At 32.6% G+C, this 18,825-nt stretch overlaps 1 protein-coding gene across 1 annotated transcript; it reads right to left on the reverse strand.

Moving 5' to 3' along the window:
* Window positions 1-5,323: 5,323 nt before the first annotated feature.
* LOC143633297 (putative WRKY transcription factor 2) lies at window positions 5,324-9,611 on the reverse strand. The gene is made up of 6 exons (XM_077101623.1): window positions 9,559-9,611; window positions 8,796-9,225; window positions 8,528-8,683; window positions 6,753-7,426; window positions 6,013-6,171; window positions 5,324-5,873 (listed from the first exon to the last, which is right to left on the reverse strand). The coding sequence occupies exons 2-6, from the start codon at window positions 9,186-9,188 to the stop codon at window positions 5,438-5,440; spliced, it is 1,818 nt and encodes a 605-aa protein (XP_076957738.1). The 5' UTR covers window positions 9,189-9,225; window positions 9,559-9,611; the 3' UTR covers window positions 5,324-5,437.
* Between the last annotated feature and the right edge of the window lie 9,214 nt (window positions 9,612-18,825).

Consider the following 18,825-nt stretch of genomic DNA (forward strand, 5'->3'; position numbering starts at 1 on the left):
GCCCTGGGTCGATTTGCGTTAGGTTCGATGCCCTGGGCCAGTCAGATTTCGGTTCAACGCCCCGCGTCAGTTCGCATTTGGTTTGATGCTTTACTTTGGTTCAACACTCTAGGTCAGTTCACGTTTAATTCAATGCTCTGCGTCAAAGCGCATTCGGTTTGAGGACCCGGATCAGTTCAATAGCATTGAGTTCGACACTCCTGGTCAGTTCACTTCGGTTCGACGCTCCAAGTTAGTTCACTTCAGTTCGACACTCTGTGTCAGTTCACGTTCGGTTCAACACTCCACGTCAAAGCATGTTCGGTCTGACGTTCTGCGTTGATTCGCGTTTAATTCGACTGTCGACACACCCGAATGCGACTTGTACCCGTCGACGCGAACACTACACGAACGAGTTACCAACTGTCGACTCGAACGCAATCTGGATCACCGACCCAAACGCGACCTAGAACGTCGACCTTAATGCGACCAGATTTGTCGACTCGAAAGCGTTCCAGAGCATCAACCTGGAACGTCGGCCTGAAGGCGACACGGAATGTAGACCTGAACCGTCGACGTCGACCCGAACATGGACCTAGCCATAGACCCGAAAGCGACATGAATTGTAGACCCAGAACGTAGACTCGGTCGGTCGACTCGAACGCGACAGGAATGTTGACCTGAATGCAACCCAGGTTCTTGACCCGAACGTGTGATGTTGGTCGGAGATTCGGTGGTATTCATGGTGAATAGATTCCAATTTATTTGTCTAACGAACACCCAAAGAATGGAATTGGATTACAATTCCAATTCTAATATCAATTGGAATGTTTAGATTCCAAATCCATTTCTTTCCAATTCCACAATTCATATGCAAATTTCAATTTGAATTATATTTCATTATGTGAAACAAACACTACCTTTTAGTATAATGTTTTACCAAGGTTCCCTTTGATTTATCTTGGAATTTCACATCCTTTTCTTTGTTCTTCCTTCCCCGTCACACCATTTGCACGCACACACTTTCACAAAATATATTCCGGAAAGTGCTCCCATTGTTTGACTAAAATGGTCAATTTAGCTAATTTCTCAATTAAAATTTCCAACTTGATTTCTTTTTTATTGAGTAAAGTGCCAAGCCAAAATGGTTCCGAGGTTTGGTCAATAATGCGGATTTCGTGCAAAATTTTTGTTTTGTGCATCTGGACCATCAAGGTTTTCCTCTTCTTACAAATTACATCCAAATCACTAACCCTGTTAGTTTTTATCGTTAAATCAAGGGGTAAAATGGCCTTTAAATAATGTGTTTAAAAAAGTAAATAGAAAACGTTACATTGTTATTATTAAAATATAACAAAATAAATGAGATAAATGGGTCTGATGAAACCTTATCTACACAATTACACCCGTCTCCTTCTTTTACAGACAACTATTTCTCCGACACCGCATGCATACCCACAATCAACGTCCCTACTCCACAGTCGCTACTTAATTCTCCGGTAACCATATAACCAGGCTCGTTTTAAGAGGAACAGACACCTACAACCAACATAGAATAATCGCCGCCTGTAATACCCTGGCTAAAGCGGAAACACCCGAGTGTGACATACAGATTGTTCAAAACACATGTGACAATATTATCATTAATTCATTTAAACATCATATACACAAGTTGTAAGCAAAGAATACAAGTAAATATAAATATACCTAAACATTTTGTCCATTTGATTAAATATCTTAAGTCTAGTGTCTTCTCCAAGGATCATCTTCTAATGCTTGTACCTGTAGCATATGCATAAAATAATGTCAACTATAGAAATAGTTGGTGAGTTCACACAGTTTGATATAATACACAAAAATCCTACAATTCCATGAAACTTGTGAAATGCGCAAATAAGGGTTCGTTACACTCGATACAATAAGGGTTCCTTTCCAGTTGGTATGCAACCAACGTACTTGGATATGAGGTCCCTTTTCCACTCAATACAATGAACCTGAGTGCAAAGGGGGACGTATGATCATACTTATTGAGGCAACCACTTGAAATCAATGAACGTAAGCAAGTAAACAAGTAAGCACGTAAATACACAAGTCCATGAAGTGAATTGTAGTTTGTAAGCAACATCGTAAATACTTGAAGTTTGTGGGATACATATGCTACTGCCAAAAGTAATAAAAGAGTAAAAGGGGGGGGAGAGAAACTCACCTTGAAATTGGAGCTAAACTTGAAATGACAACCGAAAGCGAAGAAAATGAACGATCGAACCTGACGAACTATAATTAAAAATATAACAATTAAAGACTAATTAACGGGATTATAAAAGTTAGAATAATTTAGTTTTGGAGATTGTGTATTGATTTATTATATTTAATATTTTATGGCATTATAATATTATTTAAAGTAGTAACGGTATTTTAACGGTCTATTATTTTAATATTGCTTAGTTAACATAAGAATTATATTATTTTAATGTTATTTGATTAATATCTCAACGTAAATACAAGAATTACTAATCATGGATTTTAATATATGAGGGACATCGAATTTATTGGATTAATATTTATCTTGAAACGATTATGTTATAAAGTTAACGAAACAAAAATTTTATATAGTTTTAAATCGGGTTTTACGAACTTAACAAATGAAATAGTTGGTTTTCGGATGAAAATGATAGAATCTAATTTATAAATAATTTTGTTTACTTTGAAAAAAAATGTATTTTAATTAATATTAATTTGATATAAATATAAAAGATAAAGAAAGCAATGAAATAAAAAGAATTTTTTAGCTGACACAGGTTGAGTTCTAACCCGGGTCTTTAAATCCACACCCAAATGAACTAACCATCTAAACTAGCCTTGCATTGAATTTAAGATCAGAATAGTTTCATTTATATAAAAACGTAAACTTTCAATTCTTTGATTATGTTCCATATATGTTAAAATTACTTAGGGGTTTTAATTCTTATAGAAAAACGATCATAATGCATGTTTTAATTACCTGAAGGGATGCTGGAATTGTGGTGAACGGCGAGATGCCCGGAACGAATTTTGACGGCTTAAATTTGAGATAATAACGGTTTTTCAGAGGGTTTAGATGTTATGAGCACATTGAGACAATAATGTATGGTCTATTTATAGTTCTAATTGGACCGATTTGGATTAAAAACTCCTAATTACAAAGTTAACATAGTCCGGTCAGTTATGCTTTTTAATTTCTTCATTATACGATGTTATTGCCCATTATTGATGATGGTTATTGTTAGTGGAGCAAGATGTTACGAGTTGTAATTTAAATAAATTTTACGTTTTGGTTAGTTTTTAATGGTTACCGGAGTTTATACCCGTCGCCGGACGGTTACGGAATTTAATTCGCAATAAACAAGGATTAAATCTAATTATTGACGGTGGTTATGGTTTTATCGTTACGTTCTAAGGACTTGACGAGGTTTAATTGGATCATGTTTAATGACGATTTGGAGTTTGTCGGAGGTCGCCTTCCGGCCGCCGGAAGGGGCCGCCGGAAAAGCGTGGGCTGGGAGGAGGGGTGGGTAGTTTATTAATTTAACATAATAATTTAAATTAATTTTTACTTATAACCCTTCATGTTTCAAAGATCTTTTAAAAGTAGAAATAATATAGATTTACAAGTTAGTCCTTGATCTTTGAAAGGTTTTAACAATGCATTGGAAGTTAAAATCTTGGATGTTTCGTATTATGCCCGCATAGTCGCAAAATTGATTAAATAAAGATTTTAAAAAAATCTCGGTAGTTCGTTAATTAAACAAAATGAAAAGAAATGAACATAAATGCACGAATCTTTGAAAAGTTTAAACTGAGTTGGGTTTTCAGGTTTGTAAAGTAACGAATGTTACACCGCCACTCTCGAATTAATTACTGTCGTTGAGGCTTTTGAACCTTGTCGAAAAAACGAGCAGGTGGTTACATGGTGGTGTTTGAAGCCCGGAAAAATGGTATGGTATAGCTCAATGGTGGCGCCTAACCGATTCCAGTCTAGATCTAATCGGTTTCGTAACCAACCCCCCCCCCCCCCCCCCCCCCCCGTGTTTTTGGCTTCGATTTTAGGTTTGATGAATCATTTGATCGTCAATCGGTGGGTTGTTTGAACCTAGAAAGTCACAATCGTTTTGGGGGTTCTGAACTTGGATTTGTGGTTTTGAAAATGGTGGTTGTGGTGAGTGGTAGTGGACTGTTTTAGAGAGAGATAATGGTTAATTGTAGCTATATTAGTGAGAAAACGAACGTGGTTGACACTTTACTCTTTTATATTTCATACAAGAGGCATATAATATTTTCTTTAACTTTTCACTTATTTCATTTTGAGAATAAAATTTTTTTAATTTCATAGAAAATGGATGTTACAGTGTCGAACTTGCTTCAACCAAAAATCCCTTTTAATTCTTTATTAACCGAACAAGTTCATCGATGTTTCTGATTAGATTTTTAAGGCTCGCTTTTAGGTTCGATTCAAAGGCGTGGAGGCCTGCTCATGTTCGACTTTAAAGTGCTTCAGGTTTGATTCAAAAGTGTGGTGTTCGCCCCTTGTGTTAGTGTGTAAGGCACACAAGGCAAAGGTGAGTCATTGAACTTAGAGGTGCACAAAACAACTGGTTTCGGATCCAACCTGGTGGTTCCTAGCCGGAACCGGACCCGACCCTACCCTACCTGCGGGTATGGACGGGGTTTTTGGTTTCCCTCTGAAACTGTACCAGGAACCGGAACCGACCAGGACCCGGTGGAACCAGTTCCGCCAATACCCGGTCAAAACCCGGCCATACCCTACCCGAAGCCCGAAAAAAACCATATGGAACCAGTCTAAACCCGGTCAAATGCCCGACTATACCCGGAACCGGTTCATGCCTAGACCCCGGTTTTGACTTTTCTTAACTATACCTGGTTCCGGTTCCTAAGAATTCTCGGTTTGTGCACCACTAATTGATCTCTAGAAATTCGAAGGAGCAAATAGAATTTAGCTCAGATTTTATCCTTTTGAGTTAATGAGTGTCTTTGTAATTGTAACAAACTTTTATGCTTTCTGTACTTGATAAACTACTAAGCTTGTATATTCTTTCCAACATTTATTTACTTGTTTTATGTTGTTTACAAAAACATACAAAAATTCTGCATTTCCAATATACAAAAACACTGCATTTCCATGTACTTCAAAAATTCCAAAAGTCCACAAAGGATAAATGGATTGCCTAAATCAAACAAACAATCATACTAAAACTAACATATAACATTTAAAAAATATATTAAATTGTTGTATAAATGATAACAACCTTCTCCCAATGTAGCTTCAGTCTTCAGATCCTTGACAAATACTTAATATCAAGAAAACCCTAAAAGTTGTAACCAAAATATAAAAGACAATATAATATCAGGTTTAAATATTTCTACCCTCTCCCAAAAAAAAAATGCATACTTTGATCAAACTTTACATCTGATGCCCGAGTGGTAACCGGTTCATCATCTGATTGTAAACCGCTGCACCACCGACTAGATTCAAACCAGGATCACCCACGGGCTCCACCTCCGGCTCACCTTTTGGCACCATCACATTCATTTGTTGCGGTTGATTCAAATAATGGGCTAGCCCTCCCCGTCCTTGTTGGCTCATTGGGTAACCATAACCATAGGGAGGCCTTTCGAACTGAGGCATGGTGGTTTGGCCACGAGATAGCCTGGGGATTTGAACTTGAGGCTGAACTGTGTTGTTATTATTATTATTATTATGGCTGCTGTTACGGGCAGCCGGGACATCATGGTTGTGTTTTCCTTCATATGTTGTTATAACTGATCTTAAATCATGCGACGCCCGTTCAACATGTTTTCTCACCGTGCAACCTGTGCTTGTACACTTGTAGTAACTCCTGTGTCGTAACAATTTATCTTTATTTAAAAATATGACATGTGATGAAAATTACAGGTTTTGATGATACAAATATATAATAAATAATATTATTATTATTATTATTAAAATAAAAAAATTATATATGCACTAATAATAACCTTGGATTTGGGTTTCCTTTGACGACCTTTTGACCATACTTGCGCCAACGATAACCGTCATCCAAAATGTCCACGTCACTGGTTGTTTGGACAACAACTCTAGGTTCCCTGATGGCTTTGGTGGCCCCACTTACATCCGCTGCATAAGCTTCAACTTTTCTAGAATTTCAAACCATTAAGAATTAGGGAGTGTTTGGATACACATCTTAAAACTGCTTTATCTAGACTAGAATAAGCAATTAAGCATAAGTTGTAAGAAAAGCATGATGCAAGAAACAGTGTTTGGATACATGCCTTAAAGTTGAAATCAATAACAATGAAAACCAATGTCAGATAAAATAAGAGTATCTAAAATAAGAGTGCGTTAAAAGATCAATTTTAGAGGTAGCAATTTCGGTTAGGTTATTATTATTATTTTTTTTCTCTTTAACTGATCTAATAGGTAAAATAGAAAAAATTGAAACAGAAACGTGTCAAAATTGCCAAAAACTGTACTTTTTTAATGCATAAACCTCCTCATACAATATGATTTTAAAAAAGTAAATCATTATTAAGTAGTATAAATTTTTGTAATAATACATTTGACACTAAATATCTAGTCAAAACATTAGACATTTTGAACAAAAACTGTACCTAGTAATAAATTTTGTTACAGCTAAAATCAATCAATTATTTAAACACCAGAAATCGATGACGGTTATAATAACTTTATAAAAGAAACATAAAAGAAAAAATCGAACCTTCTTTTTGACTCGGATTCATCACCTTCACCGTCATAACCAACTGACACACTGCCATGTGTCACACGATCATCTTCTTCATCATTTGAAAAAGTCAACGACCCATCAACGGCATCACCAGCTTCAAATTTACCATTCTGCCCCTTCACAACCACTGCCAATGATGTCACCTCCAAATTACTTTCTTGCCCCCAATTACCACTTACATCACTCAACACACTTGATGACCCAATCCCCGATCGACGGTTAGAAACAACTTTCGCGTGATTGTGGGCCCCTTTATAAATAATCTCAGTAATATGACCCTCGAAAGACCGTTCGACTTTCTTCTTCACAGGACAATTTGGGTGAGTGCATTTATAATAGCTTCGAGGATATTCACTTCCTTTGACTTGTTTTTGACCATATTTTCTCCAATTATATCCATCATCAGATGATCCACTGCTTATTTTTTGATCTGCATCATTATCATCATGATGCTGTTCTTCATGAGTTTGATCTGAATTGCCATTAAGAGCTTCAACTGGCGCCATTTGTAAAGAAAAGTTCTTGTTTTCAGTGAAACTTGAGTATTTTTGGTCCGGTTCAATCTTTTGAGGATGAAATTGTTTCTCGGGCTGGAGTAAATCTTCATTGGTTTGAAAAGATGGCGCAGACATAAACGGTGGGTTGACCTAAATTACAATATGAAGAATAGCATCAAAAGTTAACTTTAAAGTGGATAAGTATCTAAGAGACTTGATACATTAAATTAGTTAATGAGTCAAACAGGTTCGGGTTGAAATGGACCAGGTTGACCCACAGACACTTTTTTGTTCATTTTTCAGGAAAAACAGTGTTACTTATGACTGGAAAACAACATAACAATGTACCTAAGAAACTTAATACATCAAATTAGTTAATGAGTCAAACGGGTTCATGTTGGAACGGGTCAAAACGGGTCGGGTTGACCACAAACACTTTTTTGTTTTTTTTATGAAATAATATTGTGTAAATTAGGACTGGAAATCGACATAATGTATCAAAAAAGCTTAATACATAAAATTAGTTAATGAGTTAAACGAGTTTGATTGAATGGCTCATCTTTATTACGGGCCAAAGTGGGCCGGGTCGACCCACAAACCATTTTTTTTGGTGCATTTTTCATGAAAACAATAGTGTGTTAATTACGACTGGAAACAACGTATTTTGTTAACAGGTCAAAAGAGTTCGGGTCGAAACAGGCAGGGTTGACCCACACTTCTTGTCCGTGTTTCATGAAATAATAGTGTTAATTATGACTGGAAAATAACATATCTAAGACTTAATACATAAAATTAGTTTACGGGTCAAACGAGCTCGGGTTGAAACAAGTCATCTTTAATGCAGGTCAAAACGAGCTGGGTTGACCCACAAACACCTAATTTTCTGTTTTTCAAGAAAGCATAGCATGTTAATTGACTGGAAAACAACATAATCATGTATCTAAGAAACCTAATACTTAAAACTATTTAACAAGTCAAACGAGTTTGGGTTGAAACGGGTCATCTTAATTATGAGTCAAAATGAGCCGGGTTGACCCACAAACACTCTTTTTCCCCATTTTTCATGAAAAAATAGCTTGCTAAAAAACATTATTAAAATAATAGCATAAATCTTAAGAGAAAACAATGTAGGGTGACTTTCAACCCATTTCACCCTTTTTTTGACCCGCTTAAGATAAAACACACCCCAAATTGGCTCAATCACAACTATAAAATAAAAATAAAATTTGTAATGTATGTTACTTTGCTTACATTGTCACTGGGTATCGGAGCCGAATCTAGGAAAGGCTTAAAGGCAAACGACATGTTATTAGTATCCTCAAAAGCGTTATCTTTACTCATATTATTATCATTACTGTTGCCATTTGGAGCAAATTGAAATTTCCCAGTTGTCGGAGATGGTTGAACCTACAAACCAACCAAATAAAATCATTTAACACCATTAAATGACACTAAAACCTGAAAAAATATTCATTTCCAAACATTTAAAAATATAAATAAGAACAGTGAGTGAGTTTACAGGTGAGTTTGACAGAAAAACAGGTGACTCAAGAAACGCACTCGGGCTGAATCCAGGTGACACTGTCAAGTATGGTGACTGAGCTTGCTGGTTCTGTGAACCGTAAACCGGCTTAATAATATCAGTATTCAACCGAGGTGCATTATGACCCGTTCTAGCAGCCAGCCGTTCAACAAGACCAACCCGTGGGCCCGCTTCTCCTCTTTGGTTAGCATCACCATTCTCCGGCCCAGGAAAGGTGAACCCACTGTTATCATACTTTGCAGACTCGAGCCCGGACCGTGAGCCCGTTTCAGCGTCCAACATAGCCGCAAATAAAGACCGTGGGTTAGGGCTCGGGCTAGGTGGCATCCAGTCTCCAATTATCCCACCATGATCACCAAAGCCACCCATCAAAATCCAATCTTGATTCTTGAATGTCAGTTAATTACTTTAACTGCAAATGTACCGCCTCTGACATCATCAGTTTTGGTAAGTAACAAAAATCTATTTTTTTCAGAATAACAACAAATAAACCTAAAATTTCCAATTTTGGTTAACAATTAACCACAAATCATTGAATCAAACACCCAAGTGAAGTGGGTAGAACAACCACATTAATAAAAATTGATTTTTGCCCAAATTTGCAATCGATGATTAAAATCATAATCTGTAACCAAAGATGTGTACTGTAACTATAAAAAAACCAAACCTTTTTATCATACAAACAATCAAATAAACAAAGAACACGAAACCCTAATTGCAAAAAGTGATTTGGGAATACGAACCTGATAGCAACTGACGAACAGTCGATTGTGAGCTGATGACAATTAGACCCCTGTGTGTTGGATGATCAGCTGTGATCAATTCGATTAAACAAGTGATGATAATAATAATAATAATAATAATAATAATAATATATATTTTTTTGTAACTTTTTTCCCACCTTTGAAGACAAATTTAATTGCAGGAATAAATCATGATTTATAAATGTATGGTTTGTTGGGGAAGGGCCGAAATGATTGGGATTTTAAGGGTCTACCAGAGACTGAATTTTTGTTTCTTTTCCTTTTTTTTGTTTTTGTTTTTTTGTTTTTTGTTTTTATTGAAAACAAATACATACATTGTTTATAAATTAATTAATTTTGATCAATACATAAAAGGCCACAAATCATACAAAATAATGTAATATCGAAAATATTTTTTATTTTTTTATAAATATCTTAGGTAATTAATAATAATGATAAAACATTAAAGTTTGTCTAAATATTCGACAAATTTATGTGGTCAACTACTTAACTAACCGGCTTATGAAATCGGATTTAATAGATATTTTTGTATTCAAGGTTATTAAATGTTGTATCATGAAACTTGATCTATGAATACTTGTAATTGTATTTAGTCTTGGAATAATATAGCATTTGCTTGGTACATTATGTGATATAATTTAATAAAAAGAAAAGTCGTGTTGTTTTTTAATAAAAATAAATATATTTTTAAATTATTTTATATATGCTAGAAGAAAAATATCACTGAAAGGGTTAAAAAAAAATTATCAAACAATGTAATGTTTAACTTTGTATATTATATAAAGTATTTTTTTCCTTGTTTTTAATATATCTAAAATATTTTTTTTACGAAAAACGATTACAAAGATATTATGTCGAAAATACCAAAAACTACCACTAAAATTCACGTTTTTAAAATATAAAAAAATTTATGTGTGCGGTTTATGACTAAGTTAATTGATTATTGAAAAGTCTGTATTCAACGTTATTAAATGTTGCATCGTAAAATTCGAGCTAAAATATTTATAACCATATAATCTTATTCACTATTATAACAATGCAATTTGGTATACTATTTAATATAGGTTAACAATTTAAAAGTTTAATGTAAATTTAAATAAGTACAGATTATGAAGATTTTAGTATCAAATATACATATACAAATGGGATAAAGTTAAAACTTGTCTAAATATGTGATTTTGTATTTAATTTATTGAATTATTTCAAATAAGATATACTTTTGTCCGGATTCGTTTGCATGGAAAATTGAATTACGGGTTAAATGCATTGAATCGTATCCCATTTTAAGTTTTATTTTAAGATACGTTTTTAAGTTTTCTTCAGGTTTTCCATCATTCGTTTCCATTTCCAGTGACCCCATTTTTGTTAGTCTAGCCTTTCATATTGACCCTCAAACCCCAAAAGTTAACTTGTTTCCGGGGGCGGACCCACATAGGTCCGATCAGGGTCTGAGGACACCAATATTTTTTAAAAATTACTTAGAGGCGGTATACTAAATTCTGTAAGGACCCCATAAAAATGAATACTTGCAACCCATACCATTAAGATTGAATTGGTCAATGGAAAATTCCTTGATTATCTTTGAGAGGTTGTAGGTTCAAGTCTCACCATGCTCTATTTTTGTTGTTTTTCTTTTCATACTTAGTCAATATTGGTTATTTAGTTAGGGTATTTGTGCCTTTCATTAGTTTCTTCTATGTAGCCATTATCACCATGTAACATATATAATGGCAATGTGGGTTTTGCATATTCTTTTATTATTTATCTTGTTTATGTATATTATAATTAATCATTTATTTGTGTTAGAGTTAATTTTTCATGTTTTGGTCATGTATGTAAGATTATATATACATAGCTTACGTTAATGTTTTCCGGGTATGAATTAAAAGCCTATGTTCTATCTAGTTTCTAATCCAGATACTTTCTACTTACTCATTCCAACGACAATATTTCCATGTTTTATTATGTTAATCGCCTCGACCCAACCCGAATAACAACTGACCTGAAAATTTTGTAAAATGAAAAAACTGGGACCACGTTGGTAAAAAATCCTGGATCCACCACTGCTTGTTTCCCTTCATCATCACACTTATTGACGATCGTCAACCCTCAAGACAAGTTACAATTTGACCTTTAAATCAAGATTTAGTCTGATAGTGTTGGCATGTAATAATCTAAAATTTATATAATAACTAGCTTTTGAACTCGTGTATTAAACGGGATTTGTCAAATAATAAAAATAAATAAAGTCTGTTATTTGAAAGAAATGAACAAAATTAAAGGTAAAAATAAAATAAAATATATAGTATAAACAAACAATAAAAAGTATAGTATCTCAAATTTACAAATTCGAAAAAAATCTCTTTATATACAACATTTATCAAAATTGTTTTGATCTATTACCCATGGATAGCTATAATGAATATAATAAGAGATTAGAGAACTAGAAGGGAAATTATAACTCATTCGTCAAAAATATTTTGGCCCATGAATAGGAAGGATAAATAAGATAAAATATTAGATAACTAGAAAGAAAATTATAACACATTTGTCAAAATTATTTTGACTCATGACCCATGGATAGCTAAGATAAATGAGATAAGATATTAGAGAATTAGAAAAGAAATTATAACTCATTTGTCAAAATGGTTTTGTCACATAACCCTTGGATAACTAGGATGGATGAGAAGAGAGATTACGCTAAAAATGAATGTGAGATTGCTACATCATTCTCATTATTATTTTTTTTATTAGTGTAGTTAGATAACAATAATAATAATAATAATAATAATAATAGTTAGTAGTAGCAATAATTAGTAGTAATAAAATAAATTTAGATAAATTAAAGTTATCAACCTTAGAATATGAAATATATGGTCAACAAAAAATTAAATAACATAATTATGATGATATATAATTACAATAAATAATAACTATTTTATAGTCTTTCTACGTTTCATATTTCTACTTTCTATGTTTCTTATAATAACCCTTTTTAGTCTCCAATGTAATGTATGTATTATTTTTAAGTATGAAAATTAGTCTCAAATATGTCCTTTTAGTGACCAAAAGATATTCCTCAGTATCTTCCAATACTATCAAATCAATTAACTTCATGGACATTTGGCTTTTTCTTATTAATCTTATCTATTGCTTTCATATATAATAACCTATTTTTTGATTTTCTTCATAATTAAATAATTTAAAAAGAAATTTATTTAATAAGTAAACCATTTATGTTTCTTATTTAATAAAAAACCCCTAAGTAACAAATGAGTAGCCTTTGAAACAAGAGCACACACTCATTTTAGAATGCACCGTTATTATTATCGAGTATATTGCGTGAAATTAGCTTTGAACTCATCTTTCTAGCCACAAATGAAACGACTTCCTATATCTATAGACATAGCGCCCTGGTAAGTGTCATCAATATATTAATAACTAAAGTTTAATATAGGGAGAAATTGAGAACTTATTTTAATATAATTTAGTTATAGCTATTAAATTTGTCATTTAATAACAAATCAGACAAGTCAACTACGCCGCTTACGGTCGCTTCTCTCTATCGATTCCTTCATTATCATATCCGCCGTTTACCCTAATTCCCGCTTTCATCTATCGATTCCATCACGCCTCCTTATTCGTCCGTCTTAATCTCCGGAGAATCCTTCAATTATACTTGGTTAATCAAGATTGATTTTCAAGCAGGTTAGTGTAAAATATCTCCTTTAATTGTTTTCATCGATTTATTTCAATTCCATATTTATGTTTTATGGTAGTAATAGGTTTTGATTCGGTTGAAATAAGCATCCAATAAATTATATATGTCGACTATAGTCTTGAAATAAGCATCTATCGATTACAAAAACTCTGTTGTGTCCATCGATTTATGTTTGTTACTATTGAGATCAGGTCGTTTAAAATTATATATGTCGACTATAGTCTTGTAAAAGCTTATTGTGATCTTTATTGTGATCTGTTTGTAGTAATAGAACATTTATAGTCAAGATACATCATTTTTGCTAGCATGTTTAATCAAGGATGAACCTTTACGTTATTAACTTGGGTAGGCGCTTCATTGAAGTAAAGGTTATTTCAGGTACTAATATTGGTTATCGCACTTATATTACTCGTAGTGGTCTAACCCCTTCAGATAATAAACTTCCATTCAAATTGAAACGAAGGCAGTTTCCGGTTGCAGTTTGTTTTGCAATGACCATTAACAAAAGCCAAGGTCAGTCACTAGCAAGAGTTGGCATATACCTGCGAGACCCGGTGTTTACACATGGTCAACTATACGTAGCCTTATACGAGTGAAGAGTAGAGACGGTGTTAAAATGCTTATATTAGACAAGAAGGTAAAGTTACAAATAAAACTACAAATGTGGTTTATAAGGAAGTATTTAATAGTTTTTGAATATTGTAGTTGAAGTTATAATTATCTTTATAATAATTGTAAATTGAATGTTATTTTGGTTGAAAGTTATGTTTAACAATCATTTATTTTCGTACCGTTATTAAGAAATATATATCATGTTGTCCTACCAAAAAATATATCACAAATTATGAAATCCTATAAAATAATGTGTGTTCATTACAAGATTTATATAATTCCACCCGTGTCGTACACGAGTCAATAACCTAGTTATCTCTAAGTTCCAACATTCCTTTTAAAGATTGAAAAATAGTGTTCAATGATTTCAGCATCCATTTGCCAATATATGCATGTTGTCTCCTTACAAATTTATTTTAGAAATCAAGTATCTTACTATAATATTAAAGCAATACAAGGTTTTTATATGACACTCAACTAGCATGTTCATATAGGCTTCCAACTCATTAATTTTTCATTTATATAATTTTCACATGTTCATTTGAACATTAATTTTAAACATTAACTCCTAAGTTGAAGAAAGTTTCAAAATAAATTGTTATAATCATCATTTATCGGGTAATAAAGACAATTAGTTGTTTTCATTGTTATTTTTATAAATTTTGAGACTTTCTTAATTTATTTTATTTTTTTGGATTTTGGGAAATTATTTATGAACGTTTGGACCGGATGTTTGGATTGGAATGGTGATTTAAGTCATGGGGTTTGGATTATATTGTTGCTTTATTAAACGCATGGTTTAATAAAAATTATAATTATATCTCATCGTTATTATTCATATTTTTAGCATTTTTTATAATTTCAATAAAAATAGTTTTTATAACACACAACTTATGTCACAACATCTAAATGTTTAGGCTTCGTAGTTTACAACATATGACTTCAGTAGATGATGAAATTTTAACTAATATGTTTTTTTTTCATGTTAAAGTTAGAAATATGTGGCATAACTTAGAATTATATTTTAGATTGTTATTTTTATTTATTTGTCTTTGTATGTTGGGTTCTTTTAATTAAAATAACAATGTGATTTCTTATAATAATAATAATAATAATGCTAGATTATCTGACGTTTACAATTCGTTAAAATGTATATAACACACGCGCGCGCGCATATATGATATGATGACCTTTAATTATCAACTAGTATTAGGACTCACTAGTCACTACCCACTAGGGGTGTTTTAAAAGTATTCGAATTATCTGAACATCTGAACCGAACTATCCAAAAATTCGAATATCCAAAAATTCGGATTCGGATAATAGTTTTGGGATTTTTTTCAGATATTGGATTATCTGAACTATTAAATTTAATATTTTTATTTTTTTATATTCATCATATATAATATCTGAAAGCTTCCTGAAACCCTAATCACTTCACAAACAACATTGCTTCCTCAGTGGTGGTGGTCCTTCACTTCTTCAGCTCTCCTCCTCTCATGAACGACGGTTGGTGGTGGTCGTTCGGCCAACTTCGGTGGTAGTCTTTCGCCTATGCTTTCTTCTCACCTCTGAATCACTCACTCCCCAGCTCTCATCGGTCCTCACCTCCAAACTCGGCCTCCAACGCTTGCCGCTCCTCCCTCCGACAGTGGTTGTGTTTCGAGTTTCCGACGATGGTGGACTGATGGTCTGATTTTCAAAATCATGTATTTGATAATTTGTTATATGTTTCTTGAAATCTTTAATTTGGGACTAGATCTGTACAGATTGTTAGTTAGAAACATATTTGTAAGGCATTAGCTTTGTTACATCTAACTAATATATTAAAGCAACACAATTTTGTTCGTATGTCCTTCACCTAGGTTGTCTACATAGGCTTCCATGTTATCAACCTTTTCATAAATCTAATTTCCACATATTCACAATAAAATTTTAATCAATGATATTGACTTTTATATTTTTGTAACTTATTAATGTAATTATGATATTAATTATTCTAAATATTGTTAGAATTAAAAAAACTTATTAAATTTACTAGGTTTAAATTGTTCATCGTTTCTTCTTTAAAAGACACATGCTTCGTTCAAAATCATAACGCTCCTCATCGTTTGTAACCAGATTCTTCGCCTCATCTATAACTGGTTCTTCATGATCTGTCGGTTTCATAATCCAAACAACATCAAATATGTTCATCGTTTGCAATTATCAGGTATGATTTATATTTTAGGGTTTAACCGATTTTTGTGAAGAACAACATCAAATTGATTCACTGTTATTAGATTTAGGGTTTAACTGCATGATTTTTTATACTAACGGTTAATGGATTTGATATTTAATCTATTCCTATTAATCGATTTATGTTTTACTCTATTTAGGGTTTAAAGGTGTGATTTTTTTTAAATTATTGGTTAATCGATATGATGTTTAATATGTTTGCTACTTAAAATTATGTTTATATATTGTGATTTTTTGTTCCTAATATGCCTTTTTCCAAGTTTCACTAATATTAATTTATTTTTATGACCTATCATTTAAAATTTGAAAATCTTATTATATATGGATAGGAACCTAACTGTTATAATAATTAAAATATTAGTTTATTATATTTAACACATTCCTTTATTTGGTATAATATTAGTCAAGCAATAGTAATTGATTTAACGAGCATTTATCAATCAATATACACAAAAAAATAAATCATAATTCATTTTAAAAATTTTAAATTTTTCATTTTATAGTAGCTGACATTATTTAAATATGTTAATTTTAAAAGGTTAAACACCTAATCAATTAACTTCATAAATTTAGAAACAAATGTTTATATCTTATAAATTGTTTAAATACTCTTTTAAAACTCTTAAATTTTTGAAATAAATGTCTGTTTTATAGGTTTGACTAACTCATTAAGTTTTAAACAATTTCACCATAAAATAAATATTTTCAAAATAGAATGAAAACTTTCATTACTATTCATTCAAAATTATTTATATAAATTATTAAAATCAAAATCTTTTGAAATAACTTATATATGCAATCTAATTAACAAAATATTTAATTTGTAATTAATTCAAATACGGGTTTCATTATTATTAATTTTGCAGTAATTTATGATATAAATTGGGGTATTGTTTGAATTTGTAACTAATTTGAGGTGTTGTATTCATAGGTTTTAGCGTTTTACTGGTTCCAAATTGCTTTGGATAACATACACATAATCAAGGGATGCTTTCTTCAATTTATCAATCTAAAGTTTTTCTTTTTATTAATTAATTTCCTTATAACTAATTGTTTATTTTTGTCTAATGTATCTGTGTTGAAATTTACACTATGTTTATTTTTGTTATATTTCAGTTATTATGTATGAGGCATGACAGTTTGGATGTTGATTTAATTAGACGATTAACTTTCAATTAATATGTGCTTTTTGTTCTCATGTTATAAGTTATATAGACGTTTCTTTTTATTTATCTTTGTGTTAACTTAGGATGGAGAAAACGTCTACCTAGGTCTGAATCAAATTGTAGGCCTAACAAGCTAATGGATTGAATGATATCTCGACACCGGTCCCTAAAGATGACACGACTAAGGATCGCTCGGGATCACTGGATTACCTCTCGGTCTCACACAACAAACCCTAACTACTCAAAATCGGCTAAAACGACCAAACCGGGAAACAATTGCTAACGTGTTCTAATGAAGGATCACCTCTCGGTCTCACCAACACTCAACCCTAATGGCAATGAATAATACACAACCAAGGATAGAGGAACAATTCAACTTAAACTAAAATAGATCAACTAGTCGCTCAAAACACCTAAACCTGACAAGAAACGAACTCGCTCTCGCGCAATCCTTATTCTAGCATGCAAAGGCAATGAGACAACCCTAACTTCCTATCACCTCTCGGTCTCAAGGAAGGTGCCTAACCGCTGTACTTTAATCAAAAAATCATGCAACAAAACCCTACGGTTGTTCCTACCGCAAACAAACCCTAAACACAAAGTCTAGAATCAAACAATGCACCGATCAATCAATACAAAACTAATTACCGACACACGGGGTTTATGCAATGAATCACCAAAATTTTCAGCCCTTAAACACAACCTATTTCATGTCTAAATCAAACTTTACAATAGCAATACAAGTCTATTAATCAAACAATCCATAAAACCTATCAAAACCTAATAAGAATCATCATTCCTAGGTAGAACTAACAAGATTAGCCGAGCATATTATTTGGACAGCAGCTATTGATTAATAAAAACACCATATAAATCATTCCAATCATCATAATAATCATCCAATGATCAATACTAATCATAAACAATTCAATCTCTCAATCAAGTGCAAAACTAGTTAACAATTAAACAAGAGAATTAAAGTTGTTGAACAATGTTATGAAAGAAAGGATATTGGGTGAATATGGGGCTGCTCCTTGCTGTCAAAACTGATGAGAAACGATCACCGACACTTGTTCTTCCTTCCCTAGCCGCCACAAACACCCAAACCTAGCCGACAAAAGATTTTTTCTTCCTTTCCCCTTGCTGGAATTTCCGATCGGCTGCTGTCCCCGCAGCTAGGGTTCTTTAATTTTTTATATATTATGTTATAATGTAAGATTTGGGCCTCCATGATGCATACGGGCCGGGCCTTGAGCTTTTTCTTGAACTTGAATGCGTAAAATGCTCGTAGAATGCTCGAAAAGCTCGGTTTTTCTTCTTTCTTTCACCCAAAACCTACAAGGTTATTAAACTTATGTAAAACCTATATAAAATGAGTTAAAACACATAAAATACAATAAATTAGGTAGATAAAAAGTGCGGAAAATACGTGTTTTTACAACACATCACCAGACATGTCAGATTCCTCCGAGGGGAGTGGTTCTTGAAAGTTTGATTGAAAGTGA

Source organism: Bidens hawaiensis, unplaced genomic scaffold, assembly GCF_021521415.1.
Source record: "Bidens hawaiensis isolate Kalapana, Puna unplaced genomic scaffold, B.hawaiensis_p1.1 tig00006667_1, whole genome shotgun sequence".
Lineage (NCBI taxonomy): Eukaryota > Viridiplantae > Streptophyta > Magnoliopsida > Asterales > Asteraceae > Bidens > Bidens hawaiensis.

Excerpts from the sequence above, each read along its gene's own strand:
- LOC143633297 (XM_077101623.1), bottom strand. The coding sequence starts at position 9,188 with ATGGGTGGCTTTGGTGATCATGGTGGGATAATTGGAGACTGGATGCCA. Across the intron at positions 7,427-8,527 it reads CTCCGATACCCAGTGACAAT|GTCAACCCACCGTTTATGTC; the intron begins GTAAGCAAAGTA and ends ATTGTAATTTAG. Across the intron at positions 6,172-6,752 it reads GAATCCGAGTCAAAAAGAAG|AAAAGTTGAAGCTTATGCAG; the intron begins GTTCGATTTTTT and ends TTGAAATTCTAG.